Genomic DNA, 19,767 nt, shown 5'->3' on the forward strand with positions numbered 1-19,767 from the left:
CTGCGGCGCCCGGGGGTACTCGACCTTGCGACCAGGCCGGTGGCGTCTCCTGCTTGGCCGCGCTCGGGGTTGAGGCGCGTGACGTCACAGGGGGCGTGGCCGCGGCTCCTGCTTGGGGCCTAGTCTGGAGCGGTAGCGGTGCGGCAACGGGCACGATCGGTGGGATTGCGGGCTCTGCGACGGGGAGCGGGGGTAGGCTTACGGTGGCTGGGCTTGGGGTAGTGACGTCCCCTTTACTTGCCTCCGTCTCTTCAGCTCCCTCTGCGGCGTCGTCTCCGGCCTCCGTCCCTTCTGCATCCTCTTCAGGGGCAGGCGTGCTCCTCGTTGCGGGTGGTGTGCTCCGCTGGCGGGTTCCAGCCTGCTGGGCCATCTCCCTGCTCCATTCCGTCAGCGTTTCTCGCTGCACCTGGGCCATCCTCCGTGCGAGGCCCTCCAGCGCGGTCTGTGCACGCTCCCGGTCTCGGGGGAGCTGTGCCAGGATCTCCACCAGGTCTTGTGGAGTGGTAGCTTGCAACAGGCTCCTGACCACAGGGTCGGTGCTGCCTGACTCTCCCTCCATCTCCGGGTACGGCTTCTCCAGACTCCTCCAGGCTGCACCCATCTTCGCTCTTTTGTTCTGTATCCGCCCCCATTGAGGGCGGTCCTGGGGCAACTTGGTGATTGTCAGTTCCAGGGGCAGACCCCCCACGCTGATGGACATCTCAATCATTGCAGTCTCTGCTGGTGGGGGCGGTCTTCGTTTTTGGCGCCATTCTTGGTCCTGACCCACGATGGGAGGTGGCCTCTTGCCACCCTCTGGCACGCCCATAATGGCGTCCGCTCTGCCAGGGCGGGAAATCTTCCCAGATGGCGGGAATCGTCTCCCAGTGGCGGGAAACTCTGTGGATGGCGGGAAAAAGCTGCAGATGGCGGGCAACCGGCGGGAAACGACCCGTGATGGCGTCCGATGGCGGGGACCCTCCGGAATTGACGGGAGACTTCTTTTTACGGTACAGATAAACTTTTCTTCAGGCACGCAGTACCCGGTGGTTGCGGGCACGTGATCCTGCCGACTACGCCAAAGTTGACGCGCCCCCTGGGCCATGTTCAGGGGAAACCCGGAGCCGGATCTGGGTAGGGGTAGTAGTCCTTGTGGCGGTGACCCGGTCCGTGCCCAGGGTGTCAAACTAAGTGGCAGTCTATGGCAGTAGATGTTAACTTGATCGACTACGCCACCCGTTGAGTGCGGCTTTGAAGCCGCCGCTGCAGAACAATCCACTGAGGCCAGGTGTATAAGGATGTGCAGCGTGGTGGTATAACCCCCAACGGGAGGGGTATGGCCTCAGGGCAGCACGTGAAGATGAGGGGGGTTGTGACGGTGCAGTAAGAAGAGTCAGAGTCAGGAGATGCAGTTTCAGGGGTTTTACTCACAAGTGTTCTCTCAGTCACTCTGGCCTTGAGTGACCACCCGAGCCGTGCTGCGTCCACCAGGTCCTGGACTCGGCTAACCCCCAGGCAGTTCTGGAGCGTGGTCCTGAGCTCCCTTCTCCCTCTCTGTCTCTGGCCATTCCCACCAGGGATCCACCTTTGGCCGGCTCCCTCGGGTCTCTTAGTGGTCAAACCTCCTCTGGGTTCCCTGACCCTATGCTTGGTGTGCCTTTCTGGTGGATTTGGTGAGGGTCGTGGCAAATCTTGACCACGACCTCCGGTTCCTGGCTGAGGATAAGTGGCCTCCACCAGTTCGGGTTCCGGTACCCGTGTCCGCCAACCCTTCACCCTTTTTGGTCTGATTCTGGGTTCTTAGGGTTCCCTCTGGTCTTCCACTCTGGGCCTTTCTTTCTCCTCTCTCCTCTGCAGGCTTGGCTCTGGAGCTGGGCCCAGCCGGAGCCACAGCTCCCTGTCAGCCCTCCTGGCTGAGCTCCTCTGCTCTGCTCCTCCTCAGACTGACTGACCCTGTCCTAAGATGGTGCCCACCTTATATACTCCCTCTATGTGTGAGCCCAGGTGACCAGCACCCAATGAGCTCCTAGCTTTACCCAGAGTACTCCCCCTATCTGCCCCTACACTACTGGGATGTTCCACCCCCCTCCCACTCCAGCCAGGGACAGACGCTGTCGTACCTGCACATATACTTGGTGGGAGTACCGTAGTTCTGTCCCCCGGAAATGGGATGTATGTAGTGCATGCAGCCTACTGAGCTCAGTCCCACACTCCATCCTTACTCGGGAGTGGAATACCACACCTCTGGTTCGAGGTGCAATACCCCTGTAGCAGCCGAGCCCTCAGGGTGCTACACTTTTCCACTTCTTTAGCTAATTACAGTGAACTTGCATGTTCATTTTCTTAAATCCTTTTCTTCAGAAGTCTCTCCTGTTTAGGAGTTAACTCCAGTGGTCAGCCAGGACATCTATGTGAGATGGTTGCATATTTGTTAAATTTTGTATCACTTTTGCTCCAGACTCAGTATTCTGACTGAAAGTAAAGCTTTTCTCATCTTCTTCTAGCCTTCTCCTGTCTTGTGTAAAGAAATTCTTTTTTTTTTCTCAGGTCTTGTGACAGTTCTCTCCCATGTGGTGCCATTGCTGACAGCATTAAATGGGAAGGGGTTGTCTTTCTTAAGTAATGCCCTTTTTTTAGTCAATTGTCTGCTGTTTAATGAATAATTAGATTTATCTATGACTGAATTATTGTTAATTAGAATTTTTCTTTCCTAAACTTTAGCTTGGCTCCTAAGACTTGCAGTAGGATGTATTCATTTTTGCGACATGGTCCCAAATTAATTTGATAAGAATATTACTTTTTTGGATGTATAAATAACAAATCATTGGCCCACATTTATGGAAGTATTTTGTAGTATGGTATCCCATAGAAAATGTTACTTTTGGAAGGAAACAAAAGGTTTTCTGACAAATCGGTTGGGGTGCAATCATTTAGGCTGAGCACTGTATGTTCAGTATATACTCACTGCTGGTAGGAACAGAGCTAACTTCTTAAATACAGTGGACCCTTGAGTATATACAACGCATATATCTACCAGTATATGAGTGTATTCTATGATCATTTAATATGACACGCAAAAACAGGAGAGCACAGTCTGATGACAGTTCCAGGTTAACGTGTGTAACCTTTTTGTATAACTGCTTTGTACAAATTGATTAAACATTACCTTTTTCCAGCCAGTAACTGCTTTGTTACAATATCACATGCATTTTAAATTCCTTCTAGTGTATTCTGAGCAAAGTCAGGCGTCTGCTCTGAGGGAAAAAATATTTGGCAAGGATTTCTGATTTGATTCTTATCTTAATGTCTGAGATCAGAAGAGTGAAAGGGGCTTTTCCGCCACGTTGTTAGTCCACCAAACATCTATAATGAGGGTCCAACCGCTGTGTCAAAAGCTGTATATTAAAGTAACTCTCATTCACATCACATCTGCCGCCTACTCTTACTATGAATGGGCCAAAATCCAGCCAGTTCTCCTAATTATTGGAGTTAGCAATGGAACTTCCACCAATCAATATTTTATGACTAAAGTGAATTTTTATGACTTGCCAGCTAAACCACATAATGGTAATGGTCATCAATATCGAAATAAGCGGAGGAACATTTTCAATAACACAATGTAAAGAGAAAAAACATTTTATTATAAAATATTTCAGTCAGCAGTATTTTTAATATCAAGTCGGCACCATTTTTACTTCTTTTTTGTAGGACAGATGGAGCTTTAACTATGTTAATAAAATGTAACCCAATATATTTACATTTTGTTTATTTTGTAAAGGGGAAAATGGAAAGAAATAAGAATAATATTTGCCCCATTGTGATTTAATTTATTTTACTCACTTAAATCTACAGTAATACATATTCCTCTCACCTGTATAATTATACTGAGCATGTGTACTTAGTGTATTATATTTTAAGGAACAAAAGTTTCCATTTTTGTCACATTTCCCAACTATGAAAGTCATCACCTATACATAGGATAGGTTAGAATTTTCTAATAGTCTGACCTCTAGGACCCCTATTGATCCCGAGAATTGGACACTAAAATGCTCTGATGGAATGGAGCTTCTAAAGAACTGCCAGAAAAAGCTTAGTGGTGTACCATAGGGAATGTATGGAGCAGCGCAGCTCATATACAGTCACCAATTCATTCTGATGGGAAATCTCAGAGTCCCGTTCTCAGAGCCCCATTCTCAGAGCCCTGTTCTCCGTGGCAGGGAAGACTAGTGTGTATATCTGTGTGTTTTGATGTAGTAGAGCTGGTGTGTTGATGTTGCAGAATTGTGTGTTGATATAGCAGAGTTGTGTTTGCGATCATGTAGTAAATTTGTGTGTGCTTTAATGTAGCAGAGTTGTGTGTGTTTTGATGTAGCAGAGTTGTGTGTGTATTGATGTAGCAGGATTGTGTGTTTTGATGTAGTAGAGTCGTGTGTGTTTTCATGTAGCAGAGTTGTGTGTGTGACATGCAGAAGTAGTGTTGTTGCAGAGTGTGACATGCAGAAGTAGTGCTGTTGCTTTAAAAGCATTCAGCAACTATTACAAGTAACACAAGCAAATGAGACAGGAAGTGTTGTGCTCCAGAAGCATCCAGCAACTAGAGGGGTTAACACAGTCACAGGAGAAGGGGAGTGTTTTAGCAGAGCCCCAGGGGGATTGTGGGGAAGTTGTTTACGGTCTGGCTGGAGCCAAAGAGAAAGGTGGTGTGTGTGTTCTGTATCTCACAGAAGCGCCCCTGCAAGTGAAAAGGATTCAAGTCAGGAGTGAAGCTAAGCACAGGTCAGGTAGAGTTCCTGAACTAGCAGTGCAGAGTATTGTCAGGCAGAAAGATAAGGACTGGAAGAAATGGTGTCACAGGGATCATCTCCCTCAGCAAACCCCCACCCCCCCTCCATCTCACTGTGCTGTAAAGAATGCTGTGTTCATTAAAGTGCCTTTGCATTAGAACTGTGCTATCCTGTACTACTGGGAAGACTGTGAACTGCTGTGCTGCTAAGGAAACTGTACTGTTTGTTACTGGAGTCTGTTGCTCATAAGACTTAACTTGCACTGGCTGTGCAGCTTCTTATTAAATGCTACTGTTCTACCATTTATGAGGACTCTTGTCTAGTGTGTCTGGTCAGCAAGTGAAACAACCTACATGTCTGTGCTTGAGGGTCAATACCCCTGTGTGCCTGAGAGAAGCTGCAGCATATGGTCTATGGTCACCCTGAGCAACAGTTCCCCCAGGATTCTAAAGAATTCATGTAACCTGTCTCGCCCCTATATGAACCTAGTGGCGTGCGTGTAACATTGGTGGCCCGTACGGGGAATCCTGAGCGGGAATTAGCATGTAGCGGGAGAAGAGGAAAAGTGTCTGGAAAAACACAGCAGCACAGCGCTTCAACTCAACTCTGCTCCACCAGTTAAAGGGGACCAGCCCTAAATAAAACTCATTGGCAGCAATGGATGTGGAAATACAAATGGACAGAATTAGTGAGCTGCTTCTTCAGTTAACATGTGAAGAATTGAGAACAGTAGCAGAACATATAAAGATGTCAGAAGAACAGATTTCTAAAGCACACAACCGCAGGCAACTGTTAGCAGTCATTAATGCAAAAATGGATGAGCTGGGGGAGAAAGAAGCTGAAGACGTTATGGGGACGTTCCTCCAGGAGCTAACACAGTTTCTAACCAGGTTCAAGTTGGAGGATGGAGGGGCGGCACAAATTACCAAAAGCGGGAATCTCCGTCCGCAGACAGAACTACAGGAATTGAAAGAACAACTCAAAGCCCTAACAACAGCTCTGCAGGAATTAACCAAAACCTCTGAACAGGTGACAGACTCAGACAGTACCTTTAACCTGCTTGGGTTAGATAAATCAGGAAAACAGTCCTTTCTAACACCACAAATCACCATAAGGAAAGAATTCAAGATCCTGGGACAGATTGGTGAGTGTGAACAGAAAGAGAAACTGTCTTATATGAACTTGTTGCACCAGATTGATGCAGGATTACAGAAAGGCTACCAGCCAGATGAGATCGTTGAGGGGGCGGTGAAAGCGATCAGCCCAGGACTGAACCACCGTAGTATGCTAGAAATGAAGAGTCAATTAACCTTGCCACAGCTGAAGATTATTTTAAAAGGGCACTATAAAGCAGAGAGTACTTCAGAATTATTCCACCAACTCAATAACATCTCACAGGAAAATAATGAATTACCCCAAAGTTTCTTGTTCAGAGCAAATGAACTTAAGGATAGACTGTTGTTTGCATCCAGAGATGTAGAAGTGTAGGAGAAGTTTGATGCTGGACTAGTACAGAAGAAGTTCTTGAGATCATTGGGAACGGGGTTAATCAGCAAAGACATGAAGTTGCAGCTGAAACAGTATCTAGAAGATCCTGGCATTCTTGACGAAGTCCTAATTGAAAAAATGAAGAATGAGGCAGCTAGTTTGGAGTCAGAAAGCGAACAGAAGTTAAAGAAAGGCTCTGCTCCTAAAATCACCAAAATGAGTCAGCTGAAGTTGGAGACCCCCGGTGGCCAGTCCGAAGATCATCATGGACACCCTCTGTAACATCCCTGGCGGCGTGCTGGCATGGCTTACCATTTCCCACCATGCTAGACCGCCAACTTACCTATCAGTCCAGGCTGCACACTTTGCTCCTGTACTTGCTGTGTGCATGTCTCTTGTCTGATTGCTTAGGGCGGCGGCGCGGTTACTGCCTGATTCTTAAAGTTACAGTGTGCGCACTCCTAATGTGTCCCCAGCCTATTGCTGTGAGTCACTGGATACTTAAACCCCCTCCACCCAGTAGGAGGTGCCTGAGCAACACTTTCTTTCAGTGTGTTCTGTGCAACTGAGTTGTCAGGTCCTGTCCTGTATCTTGTCTGTTTCCGCCACCCTGGGGGCTGTATACCCAGGCCTGTTACCTGTATCTGTGACTTCTAGTCTGTTCCGCCACCCTGGGGGCTGTATACCCAGGCTCGTTCCTGTATCATGTTCCGGGTTCAGTTCCTGTCAGAACTGTGTCCTAGCCCGTTACCTGTTAGTCTCTATGTCTGTACCTTCCCTTTTCCTGCAGTGTCTGAACCTGCACCTAACTCCAACTCGTTGTCTCTGTGCTTCTGTTTGAGAGTTTTGTGTCCACTCGCTACTTCATTGTAAGTACCTTGTGTGTATCTGGTTCTGCTTGTCCCATTTCCCTGCCTCCGTATCTACCTCCTGTGTTCTAACTATCTTCCTGTGTTTCCCAGTCTGTTCCATGTGAACAGAGCCCTGTCCTATCTGCCTGCACCTTCTGCTCTGCGGTTTCACTCTGCTCTGTTCTACTCCGCTTGTTCCTCCGCACCTGCGGTTTCGCTCTGCTCTGTTCTGCTTCGCTTGTCCTCCGCATCGGCGGTTTCGCTCTGCTCTGCTTGTCCTCTGCACCCGCGGTTTCGCTCTGCTCTGCTTGTCCACAGCACCAGCGGTTTCGCTCTGCTCTGCTTGTCCACCGCACCTGCGGTTTCGCTCTGCTCTGCTTGTCCACCGCACCTGCTGTTTCACTCTGCTCTGCTTGTCCACCGCACTTGCGGTTTCGCTCTGCTCTGCTTGTCCACCGCACCTGTGGTTTCACTCTGCTTGTCCACCGCACCTGCGGTTTCGCTCTGCTCTGCTTGTCCACCGCACCTGCGGTTTCGCTCTGTACTGCTTGTCCACCGCACCTGCGGTTTCGCTCTGCTTGTCAACCGCACCTGCGGTTTCGCTCTGCTCTACTTGTCCACCGCACCTGCGGTTTCGCTCTGCTTGTCCACTGCGCCTGCGGTTTCGCTCTGCTTGTCCTCCTCACCTGCGGTTTTGCTCTGCTCTACTCCGCTTGTCCTCTGCGCCTGCGGTTCTGCTCTGCTTGTCCACCGCACCTGCAGCTCTGTTACTGTATCCCAGTCTGTACTGGTCCCTATCCAGCCTGCGTTCCTACCTGCCAGTATCTGCCTGTCTGCATACCAGCTGTGCCTGCCAGTACCCGCCTGTCTGCATACCAGCCGTGCCTGCCAGTACCCACCTGTCTGCATACCAGCCGCGCCTGCCAGTACCCGTCTGTCTGTATACCAGTCGTGCCAGCCAGTACCCACCTGTCTGCATACCAGCCGTGCCTGCCCGTTCCTGCATTCCTCGGTGTGGGTCAACAGCTGTGACCGGGGTCTGACCTGGAGTAGCACCTGGGCCACCTCCCACGTCCCTCCTCAGACCACGGAGTCAATTAAGCCGCTGTGTGTTCATGGTTGGATCTGGCGAAGCCCCTAGTCACGCCCCTCCAGGTACTCCTCAGTTCGTGGCCCAGTGGGACCACTAGCCACGCTCACGCCAGTCAGTCCGGACGTGAGCGTAACACCCTCCAGTGCCACCTCTGAGAGGGAACCTTAAATCACCAACAAAAGAGAGGACCGCCAGCGCTGACTGGGAGGAAGTAATAGGAGAACTGCGAGCCGAGTTGATTGAGGTGAAAAAGTTGATTTGTTCCAGGCCAGAATCTGTATCCCTCAGACCCAGGAGTGGGTTCCAAAACAGAAGATACCCGGCTTGTGAAGCATTCTGTTCATCAAATCAGAGTACGGTATGTGTCCACTGTCTAAGATGTGGTGAGGAAGGACATTATGCCAAGGAGTGCCAATGGTCACGATCGTTTGGGTTAAAAGACAGGAGGTTGCCAGTGCGGGGCGACTGGTAACTGCGACACGAAGGAGGCCCCAGAAGCAAATCCAAATCTCACCAAACCCCAGAACAGCGCATGAGGTAAAACGGATTCGTCAGTACTATCCCCAAGTGTGTTCCCTTCTACAACAGCTGCAAGAGAGACAGGGGCATCAGTTACTTAATGCCTAGTGTGGAGGTCAAACGATCTACTCCTGGGAGGAGGATTTCTCGGTCAGTAAAGATAGCCTCATCAACCTAATCGGTGAAAGGTGCTTTATACATTGCCAGCTAGATGGACTCCTGGTAAAAGCACTGTGGGACACAGGAGCCCAAGCGAGCCTTTTAAATGAGGAATGGAGAAGGTGCTACCTGCCACATACCTGCCTTCGGTCGCTAAAAGAACTCTTAGGACCAGTGGAACTCCACAGCAAAACTGTCAACCAGACCAAAATCCCTTTCATAGGCAGGGTGGAAGTGACTTTCCAACTGAGGGCCACGAAGAACAGCAACACCATTGAGCTTTTGTTACCTTTTCTCGTGAACAGTGATCAGAACGTGGCAGAGGATCCTATCCTGGGTTATAATGTAATCAGTGAGGTCATCAAGAAACACAAGTCAGAGATGCTGGTGGTGGATGCAATTGCCACTTCACTTGCCATACCCAACGCCGTGGCAGAAAATGTGATTCATAGAGTAAAGAAAGCACAGAATACAATGGACCTAAAAGAAGTCAAGGTAGACTGGCGCCCAACCATCATCCCTGCAAACCAAATGGTGGGGGTGAGGTGTGGAGTCCGGGTAGAACCGGGAAGAAAAGTCCAGAAAAGACTGTTCGTGCCAAAAGACTCCTCAGAACTCCGGAAGGCGTAGTTCAAGGTGAGACGGTGCTTATGATTCCTACTGGTGAGTTAGCTCGAGTGACAGTACCAGTGATGAATACTACGAAGCATGAAATTATACTGGATCCAAAGACTGTGTTAGGTCACATTGAAACCATTAAAACGGTATATCCAGCCAGTGTGAGACCCACCCAGGGGTCTTCAGTGAATTCAGTCTCCACACCAAGGAACAGGAGTTGCCCAGGGGAGGAAATTGCACGACCCACCTCAGGGTCCTGGGATCCCCCAGTATCCCTGGAACACTTGTGTGCTGAAGATATAGCGATAGCAAAACAGAAGCTGAGAGAAGAGTGTCAGGCATTCTCTAAAGATGACTCTGATATAGGCTGTATGCCGTCGTTGCAATTGAAAATCAATTTGAAAGACACGACAGCAGTAACTAGAAGTTAAATGTCTGTGCCAAAACCATTACATCGTGAAGTGAAATAATATTTACAAGATCACCCCTGATCTATTCAACAACTACAAAAAGGGAAAATCCGTAAAGCACAACGGGAAGATGGATGAAGCTCTACCTCAGTGAAGACAGTATCCTGTATGGTAAAGGAGGACAAAACTGGCAGTTGGTACTACCCAGAATATTCCGTAGGTTGGTCTTCAAAGAACTCCATGAAAACATGGGACACCTGGGAGTGGAAAGGGCAACCAACCTGATCCGTGAACGTTTCTTCTGGCCGTAAATGCAGAGAGATATTGAGAGGTATGTGACCAGTGAGTGTGGGTGTCTGAAAGATAAACGTCCCAACACATCAACCCGGGCACCTTAGGGCATCATCCAAACTACGTATCAGTTTGAGATGGTCTCAATAGAGTTTTCCACATCTCGAGACGTGCAAGGGTGGTTACGAATGTTCTTGGTGGTGATGGACCATTTCACTCGATTTGCTCAAGCATATGCCACCACCAATAAATCGGGTCGAACAGCAGCAGAGAAGAGCTTCAATGATTTTGCTTTGAGGTTTGAGTTCCTTATGAGGTTACACCACGACCAAGGAAGAGAATTTGAGACTCAGCTCTTTGCCAAGCTAGGAAAGTACTGTAGAATTCAGAGATCCCACACAACGCCTTATCACCCAGAGGGTAATGGACAAGTGGAACATTTTAACCGGACATTATTGTCGATGTTGCGCACTTTAACAGCCGATGAGAGGAAAGTCTGGAAGAGTTCTCTGTCAAAAGTGGTACATGCCTATTACTGTACAAAGAGCGATGCAACGGGTTACTCACCCTTTTTCCTATTGTATAGACGATCGCCAAGACTGCCAATCGACATCATGTTCGATACTCAGAGACTTACAGAACGTATCCAGAGTACGTTCGGAAATGGAAGGAACGGATGGCAGAGGCATACAATATAGCGTCCAAAGTATTTCGCAAGGACAGAGAAAGAGTAAGGAGTACTATGAAAATGTTATGGAGCAGAATTGGCACCGGGAAGATGGGTGCTAGTCAAGAATGTACGTGAGAAAGGCGGTCCTGGAAAACTTTGTTCTTACTGGGAAGACAAGGTGTATGTGGTCGTAAGGAGGAAAGCTGATGACAGCCCAGTATATGAAATCCAATTGGAAATGGGAGACAAGAAAACCAGAATAGTCCATTGGAATTTACTGCTACCCTGTGATTATCTCCCACGACAACAAGACTTCCCAGAAGTAAACCGACATCATCCGATATCGACTAAGGGACCACCACAGACTGATGCTCCGGAGGTGGATAGTGACCTTGAAAGTTCCGATGGAGAAGAACACATTGTTGTATTTCTCGGACCGGCAAGGACAGGGATGTACCATCCTCAGGAGAATGAACTAAGTCCTGAGGCTCCAGAGTTCGTACAAAGGATTACAGATGAAGTCCAATTCAGATCTGATGATCGAACACTGGCCCCTGAAGAGACCAATCGACACTCAGGAGGAGCGGAATTACCAGACCGTGCGGAAACCAGCGACTCAGGAGAAGTACAGGAACTCACAGAGGCAGCTCCAAGAGCATCTGAGGAAGCACGTGAAATGAGTAAGGCGGAAGAAACTCCTGTGACCGAAGAACCCGTAGTCTCTGAGGAACAACCCACCAGGAGGATCTCGACTCAAGAAGTAAGGAGGCCCGTGATGATGACGTATGAGACACTTGGTGAATCGAGTCAAGTGCCAAGGGCTGTCGACTGAAAACAGGTATCTCTGCCAGAGGACCAGGTAAGCCCACTTGAGTGGTATTCACCACCGAGAGACAGTATGGAAGATGTTGCCTGTTGGAAAGACTTGTTTCCATGCATTGATTTTCCTTAAAAGACTTTGTAGAAACAGAACTGTTAAAGCATAGAGAGAGAGAGAGCTGGTTGAAAACATACGAAAAGCTCCAACTGAAGAGATTCTGATTGTTTTGTGTTAATTGTTTATTTCTTACAGGCATCCTACAAGAAAAAGGTTAGGGTGTTATCAGTGTTTATGAACGTTATACCAATTTCACAATGCCAATTTGTATATAAAGTTATCCAACTTTCACCACTGTCTCAGAATTGGTGAGATTGACCAATTAAGACGTATGCCAGGGACGACATTCAAAATGAGGGAAGAGTGTGACATGCAGAAGCAGTGCTGTTGCAGAGTGTGACATGCAGAAGTAGTGCTGTTGCTTTAAAAGCATTCAGCAACTATTAGAAGTAACATGAGCACATGAGACAGGAAGTGTTGTACTCCAGAAGCATCCAGCAACTAGAGGGGTTAACACAGTCACAGGAGAAGGGGAGTGTTTTAGCAGAGCCCAAGTGGGATTGTGGGGAAGTTGTTTACTGTCTGGCTGGAGCCAAAGAGAAAAGTGGTGTGTGTGTTCTGTATCTCACAGAAGCACCCCTGCAAGTGAAAAGGATTCAAGTCAGGAGTGAAGCTAAGCACAGTTCAGGTAGAGTTCCTGAACTAGCAGTGCAGAGTATTGTCAGGCAGAAAGATAAGGACTGGAAGAAATGGTGTCACAGGGATCATCTCCCTCAGCAAACCCTCCCCCCCTCCTTCTCACTGTGCTGTAAATAATGCTGTGTTCATTAATGTGCCTTTGCATTAGAACTGTGCTGTCCTGTACTACTGGGAAGACTGTGAACTGCTGTGCTGCTAAGGAAACTGTACTGTTTGTTACTGGAGCCTGTTGCTCATAAGACTTAACTTGCACTGGCTGTGCAGCTTCTTATTAAATGCTACTGTTCTACCGTTTATGAGGACTCTTGTCAAGTGTGTCTGGTCAGCAAGTGAAACAACCTACGTGTCTGTGCCTAAGGGTCAATACACCTGTGTGCCTGAGAGAAGCTGCAGCACATGGTCTATGGTGGCCCTGAGTAACGGTTCCCCCAGGATTCCAAAGAATTCATGTAACCTGTCTCGCGTCTATCTGAACCTAGCAGCATGCGTGTAACATGTGCTTTAATGTAGCAGTTTTGTGTGTGCTTTAATGTAGCAGAATTGTCTGTTTATGTTGCAAAGTTGTGTTTATGTACCAATGATCAGTGTTGATGTTGTAGAGTTGTTTGGTTTGATGTACCAGTGCAGTGTGTTTGTTGATGTAGCAAAGTTATGTGTTAATGTAGAAGAGTTGTACGTGTTGTTGACATATTGGCCCTTAATAGTTGTTGGCCCTTAATGTGTGAGGGGAAACTATGGGGACATTATACTGTGTTGGGGCACTGTGGGTTAATCAAACTTTACTGAGGGGCACTATAGGGGCATCCTACTGTGTATGTGGGGGTTCTGTGGGGGCAGATTGTGTGGGGGATTTACTGTTGGGGTATCATACTGTGAATGGGGAGCATTTTTTGGGGTATAATACTCTGTGGGGGTCATGAAAGGGCTTTTGTAATGGGTAAAAACATTGAGGGGCTGCAGTAGCGGCAAAATTACTGTGCTCATGCAACAATACATGTGCCTCTCCCTGTCTTTAAAAATTGTCAGATATACCATTCTGTGACTGTGCCTATGCACCATGAGCCACCTAATCTGCTGAATATAATTTTTTGTGGAGGGACGGAATGTGGAATGGGGGGCCAAATTACACATTTTGCTATGGGACACCATGATTTCTAAGCATGCCACTGGCTAAACTTATAGTATATAAAGTCAGAAACCAAATGCTCTTTGGACCAACAGTTATGCGAAGAGTGAAAACCAGATTGGCCTGGCAGCAGCTTACTTACCCTGAGTTAAAAGGACTGGTCATGTTGAAATGCAACTGTGGGGAGTGATGTGTATGATGCTATCAGTTCGAAAAGACTACCTCGGACATACTTGGCACTAGCCACTCAGTCTTGCAGATCCTATAGTTGGGTCTTCACTGTTTAACACCATACAGGGATCTGGACTTACAACGGGGCCCCCTCTGAATTGTGCCTATAGTGTAGTTGCTGGCCAACGTAGTGAGCCTGAGGCAAGGATATTCAAACTAGCTGAGTTATTAACAGAAGGGACAGAATCAGAAGGCAATACCATAAACACTGGAATTGCCGGGGTCGGATAACAGGAGGTCAGACAAAATTAACGTCAGACAAGCTAAACTCAAATTGGGGGAGGAAGGGGGGAAGTCACAGAGACACGTGTACTCAAGACACGAGTCACAAGCCATGTTAACACAGGATAAGTACAATAGAATGTTAGAACCAGAGTGCTAGGAGTAACTAAGCACAGTAACTGGCAACTCACAGCAATAGGCTGAAAGTTTAAGAAGGGTGTGGTACAGCCCCATTAGTCTCTGCATAGAGCCGATTTCACCAGCTGAGCTACTGGACAGCATTCACGGGTCCTACGCAGCACAAATCCCAGCCACACCATTATTACTGTTTGCACAGTGCCTTGGCTGTCCATTGACATTGACCCTGACGTCTCCTCCATCACTAGTACTGCCTACAGAGTGAATACGGTAGTGCCTGGCAACCAAGTCAGACACCACTGGAGCAGGTCCAAGTAGTGATGTAACAATGTAGCGTAAAGTATGACTCAATGTTATGAACTAAGATTATAAACTAATCCCAGGATATACAGGAGTTTATTTACATACCGTAATGGGGTCAAAGTAAAAAAACAAAACCTCATTTTCTTTTTGATAATTTGTGACCTTTTTTTCTGCCCAGCTGGGAAAAACACATACCTCTTGGAATTCATGAAGTATTATATGATGTCAGAACAAGATTGTTATAATTTAGTAACCTTATAGCAATTCCAAGGTTCAAAGGAATATTTTAGTTTTTTTATATTATTGGAAGTAAAATGGGATTTTTTTTTCAAAAGAAACATGTTCAAACTTAAAATGTGATCACATCTGTACCAGATAAAAAAAATATGAATGCTCACATGATTATTCAACACATTATAATGTTTTTTGTAAGGAATTTCCATCAGTGGCAAAAACAAGTCACATATAAATTATATTTTGAGGATAAGTTCTTATGAGTGCCAACTATTGTCAAGTGCCAACATGTTATGCGACCACCCACTCTATCTCCCTAACATACTGTATTTTTTATCTTGCATTCAAAACCAGTTGACATTTTGTAGATCATATTATTTTGCATTGGGAAGATGTAGAATGATCTTTAATATCCAACCATGTCTCATTGTTTTGTGTGCCAAAACAAACATGAAGGATGAAAGATTAATGCTTTGGCTGTGCATTTTTGTTCTGAACTCTAATAAATATATCAAAACCCAACAGTGATTATATCAGATTATAATTTATTACCATTATATCAGTTATATACCACCAGGAGCCCATACATTCTGATCTCCTCACTAATATATACCACCAGGAGCCCATACATTCTGATGTCCTCACTAATATATTCCTACGAGGAGCCCATACATTTTGATGTCTTCACTAATATATCCCACCAGGAGCCCATACATTCTAGGCTCAACCAAATACAGAGACACACACACAGATAGATACAAAGACCGACAAAGACAGGCACACACACAGACAAACACACAGAAAAGAGAGGACTTACCATCAGTCTACAGAGATTTGTGTGCTCAGATACCTTTGACCAAGGTTTCAGACCTTAATTAGCCTGTTAGGGTTATGGATTGTTCACTTTCATTGTTAGGAAAGGCCAGGTGATGCAAATTTCCCAAATTTATAAAAACCCAGACTCCGCTAACCTTGTTCCAAAAAACAGCAGCCATGAGTTCTTCAAAGCAGCTGCCTAGAACTCTGAAAATGAAAATGGTGGAGGCCCACAAAGCAGGAGAAGGCTATAAGAATATAGCAAAAAGTTTTCAAGTTGCCCTTTCCTCAGTTTGAAATGTAATTAAGAAATGGCAGTTAACAGGAACAGTAGAAGTCAAGATAAGGTCTGGAAGACCAAGCAAAATTTCAGAGAGAGCAGCACATAGGATTGCTAGAGAGGCAAATCAGAACCTCCGCTTGGCTGCAAAAGACCTTCAGAAAGATTTAGCACACTCTGGAGTTGTGGTACATTGTTCTACTATTCTGAGACACCTGCACAAATATGGCCTTCATGGAAGAGTCCTGCTTCCTCACCATAAAATTCAGCTTCAGAAGTATGCAAAAGAACATCTAAACAAGCTTAATGCATTTTGGAAACAAGTCCTGTGGACCAATAATGTTAAAATAGAATTCTTTGGCCACAATGATCAAAGGTATGTGTGGAGAAAAAAAGGGCACAGAATTTCAGGAAAAGAACATCTCGCCAACCATTAAGCTTGGGGTGGATCAATCATGCTTTGGGGTTGTGTTGCAGCCAATGGCATAGGGAACACTTCACGAGTCGAGGAATGCATGGATTCAGTGAAATTTCAACAAATTCTTGATGCAAACAAAACACCATCTGCAAAAAAGTTGAAAAGAGGATGGCTGCTACAAATGGATAATGATCCTAAACACACATCAAAATCCGCAATAGACTACCACAAAAGGTGCAAGCTGAAGGTTTTACAATGGCCCTCACAGTTCCCTGATCTGAATATCATCTGTGGCTAGACCTCAAAATAGCAGTGCATGCAAAATGACCCAGGAATCTAACAGAACTGGAAGAATTTTCCAAGCAAGAATGGATTAAAATCCCTAAAACAAGAATTGAAAGACTCTTGTCTGCCTACAAAAAGCATTTACTAGCTGTGATACTTTCAAAGGGGGGTGCTACTAGGCACTAACCATGTAGGGTGCCAAAACATTTGCTTCGGCCAATTTTCCGTTTTGTAATTTTTTCAATGTAAAAGATGAAACCATATATATTTTTTGCCTAAAATACAAAGGAAATTATAGTAATGTCACCAATGGTCCTGAAGCAGTATCCACATCGGAAGCTACACTGAAAAAGCTATTATCAGTGTAGCTCTTGCTGTAGACGCTGGGGGCCCCCAGGTAGTATGGGGCCCAGGGCAATTGCCCAGTCCACCCCCCTGATGCCAGCCCTGCCGAGCATGACAGCTTCATGTATTCAGCTGTCACGCTCGAGTCATGAACGTCACAGTCAGTTTGAGTTTGCATTTCTATCTACGTCTGATTTATATGGCCATCTGACTGTTCCCTTATGATGGAGTTGGAGACAGAAACAGATGTAAGAAATTAGCAAGTATTGATCAGAGGGCATGGCAGGGTTAGTTTAACCCTTTCATGTAGGGCACTTGGGGTGTCTCCCCCTTTGATGCGGGCTCCGGCATTGAGCCCACACCTTTCCGGGGACATGACAGCTGATCTGACCCCTAACAACCGCGGGTGGAATCGCGATCCACCCGCAGCTGTTAACCTGTTAAATGCCACTGTCAATCTCTGACAGCGGCATTTAACATCGCCGCACCGGAAATGCGTCATAAGACACGCCCATCGGCGCCCGTGTCACATGACCGCGAGTCACCGATGGGTTGGCACGACAACCTGAGCATGACAACAGGGGTTGTCATTACAACAAGAGACCCCTGTGGTTGTCATAACCGATCTACTATGAGCGCCACCCAGCAGTCGACGTTCATAGCAGATGAGCACTTTTGTTACACATTGTGGGGCTCTTGTAAAAAAAAGGTATGCTAAACAAATACTAGGCCAGTGAATGCTATCTTTTGGCATATACTAGTTACATAAGATCCCATTTACATGTCAAAGACAATTGTCAGGGAATAATCCTAGCATATACTGTACCTCCAATGTGTAGATAAATGAGATGTAAACATAGCTATAAATTATCCCTAAAATGCTCCATTACACTCATATTTATTGCTTGTTTATATGAGCTAAGATCATAACATTTAAACTGTGCAGAAAAAAAACAGAAAGGCAGGAGAGAGAGTTTATGCCTTTAGCATGGCTGTAAGCAAGTGGGAAAGATGAGATAATATCCCACCATGTTTCCCTACATCACAGTATAAGACTGAGGCTTTTAAAAAATGTAAAATATTTATTTAGTTCTAGTGGATTTGTTGATCTAGCAAATAATAGAAGAACAAAAACATTGATGTTTATTACTTGTAAATTCTAAGCCAACAAAGTGCTATGGGGTTAGGGAGCATATCCTAAATCTATTTCTTGCTTCAATCAAAAGTAAAATAAAGAATCAGACACAATGTAATTAATCAACCATGTTTTCTTCTCCTCTACAAAGATAAAGTGTAGACGCACGAGTTATCCGTTCCATAGGGTATACTCCCAATAAACTGTCAGAAAGGAGTTCCCTCTGTCCCCTAGGCTTTCTTCATTCCAACACAATGTAACTCCATCCCATATCCAAATCAATCTATTTATACAATGCAAAATGCAATTAGTAAGCCTGCCAACACAATGTCTGTTTTCAAGTCTTTTGAGTGGAATTCATACAGAGACATAAAGAGGACAAATACCTGCCACTTATTTTTGCCATATAAGCCACATAAACTTTGGCATGCACATCAAAACTAACATGTCTCCTTTGTAAATAGTTTTAATCTCACTGGTTTGCAATCTGCTTATGTGATAATGTAGTGTTGCCTCATCACAGGGACTTAAAGGGGAGAGAGGACAGACTGGGTCCTATGGACAAAAAGGAGAGAGAGGAGAGCGGGTAAGTAGCAGTTGGACAAATATCCTTTTATTCCTTTTTTATTATGTGATATTGTACTATATACTTACAAAGAATAGATATACCTACTTTATTGTGAATGTCCACCAAGAACATGTATCTATTGCCAGGTCCATTTTTAGACTATGTGCAAATTCTTTAAAATCTATCACGACTAGAGATAAGCGAATAAATTAGAGTAAGATTGAATTCTACTTGAATTTTTCAAAAATCCGCATTTGCCAAAATGAGGATTTTTTGTGACTCGCTCCAACGCGGATTCAGCAAATTGGTGGCTGCTGGCCAACAGAAGTCATCAAGAAGTTTAAAAAAAAGAAGAAAAAATCCTTATACTTACTTCTCTGGCCCCTTCGCTACTCACCACCACCCATCCGGTCATTTCAGTATCTTGCACTGAAATGTTTGGGCCTCTCACGCTGAGTCGGGACTTCCAACTTTAATGATGCGTCTGCTTGCTGAAGGTCACAAAGCACGTCATGACGTCATGATGCCATGACCTTCTCTGCACTTGTGCAGAACCAAGTGCGAGCAGTGGGAGACCATTAGATGTGGCAAGGACAAGACATTTGGCGGTGAGTAGTGAAGGGCCTGGAGAAGTAAGTGGGTGTGTGGCGCCCTGCTATGTCAGGCGTCACAAATGTCTGTGAACTCTGATGGTGTGAGAAGCCAGCTCTTCAGCCATTTTTAAACACACACATGTGTGTGGGCTATTCTGAAGTGTGGTGGGTAGCAACCTCTGCAGGAGAACTACTAAGCTCAGTAGAAGCAACCCTGCGCCTCTGGTATTGAGTGGTGCTGTAGATCAAGGAGGCCAGCCAGTGCCTTTGATGTTGTCGCTGTCGGGACTCGAGCGGAATCTGTGCAGCCGCATGGGACATAGTGTCAACTGTTCAAGAAGTGCCCAACTGCCAGACGACGTCAGTTAGGGATCAGAGGAGAGACGTCTAGATACGATCCTTAGTTGTCAGCGGTGAGAAGAGAGCTCAGGAACTTTCCTGTAAGCCTGACGTGTCATGGATGCCAAGGTCCAGGCTGAGGGGAGACGTTTTAGTGCACGTATAGTGCTATATGCAGTGGGAGTGAGGTGAGCTGCTACACATTGCAGGAAAACAGCTGGATTCAACACACAATGAGGGGCTGTTGGCTCAGTGTACTGAATAACTGGAGAGCTGTAATCATCATCATTAACTGC

General features: G+C 46.1%; 1 protein-coding gene across 6 annotated transcripts in view; it reads left to right on the plus strand.

The window, feature by feature from the left end:
• Positions 1–19,767, plus strand: part of COL16A1 (collagen type XVI alpha 1 chain) — a 210,262-nt gene that overhangs the window by 100,640 nt on the left and 89,855 nt on the right. For all 6 annotated transcript variants that reach the window (XM_073665715.1, XM_073665716.1, XM_073665719.1 and 3 more), the window contains exon 12: positions 18,495–18,557. In XM_073665715.1, coding sequence (XP_073521816.1) covers positions 18,495–18,557 — 63 coding nt within the window. The remainder of the gene's footprint in view (positions 1–18,494; positions 18,558–19,767) is intronic.

This window comes from Phyllobates terribilis, unplaced genomic scaffold (assembly GCF_046119375.1).
Source record: "Phyllobates terribilis strain yellow unplaced genomic scaffold, ASM4611937v1 Scaffold_2__4_contigs__length_985480577, whole genome shotgun sequence".
NCBI classification, from domain to species: domain Eukaryota; kingdom Metazoa; phylum Chordata; class Amphibia; order Anura; family Dendrobatidae; genus Phyllobates; species Phyllobates terribilis.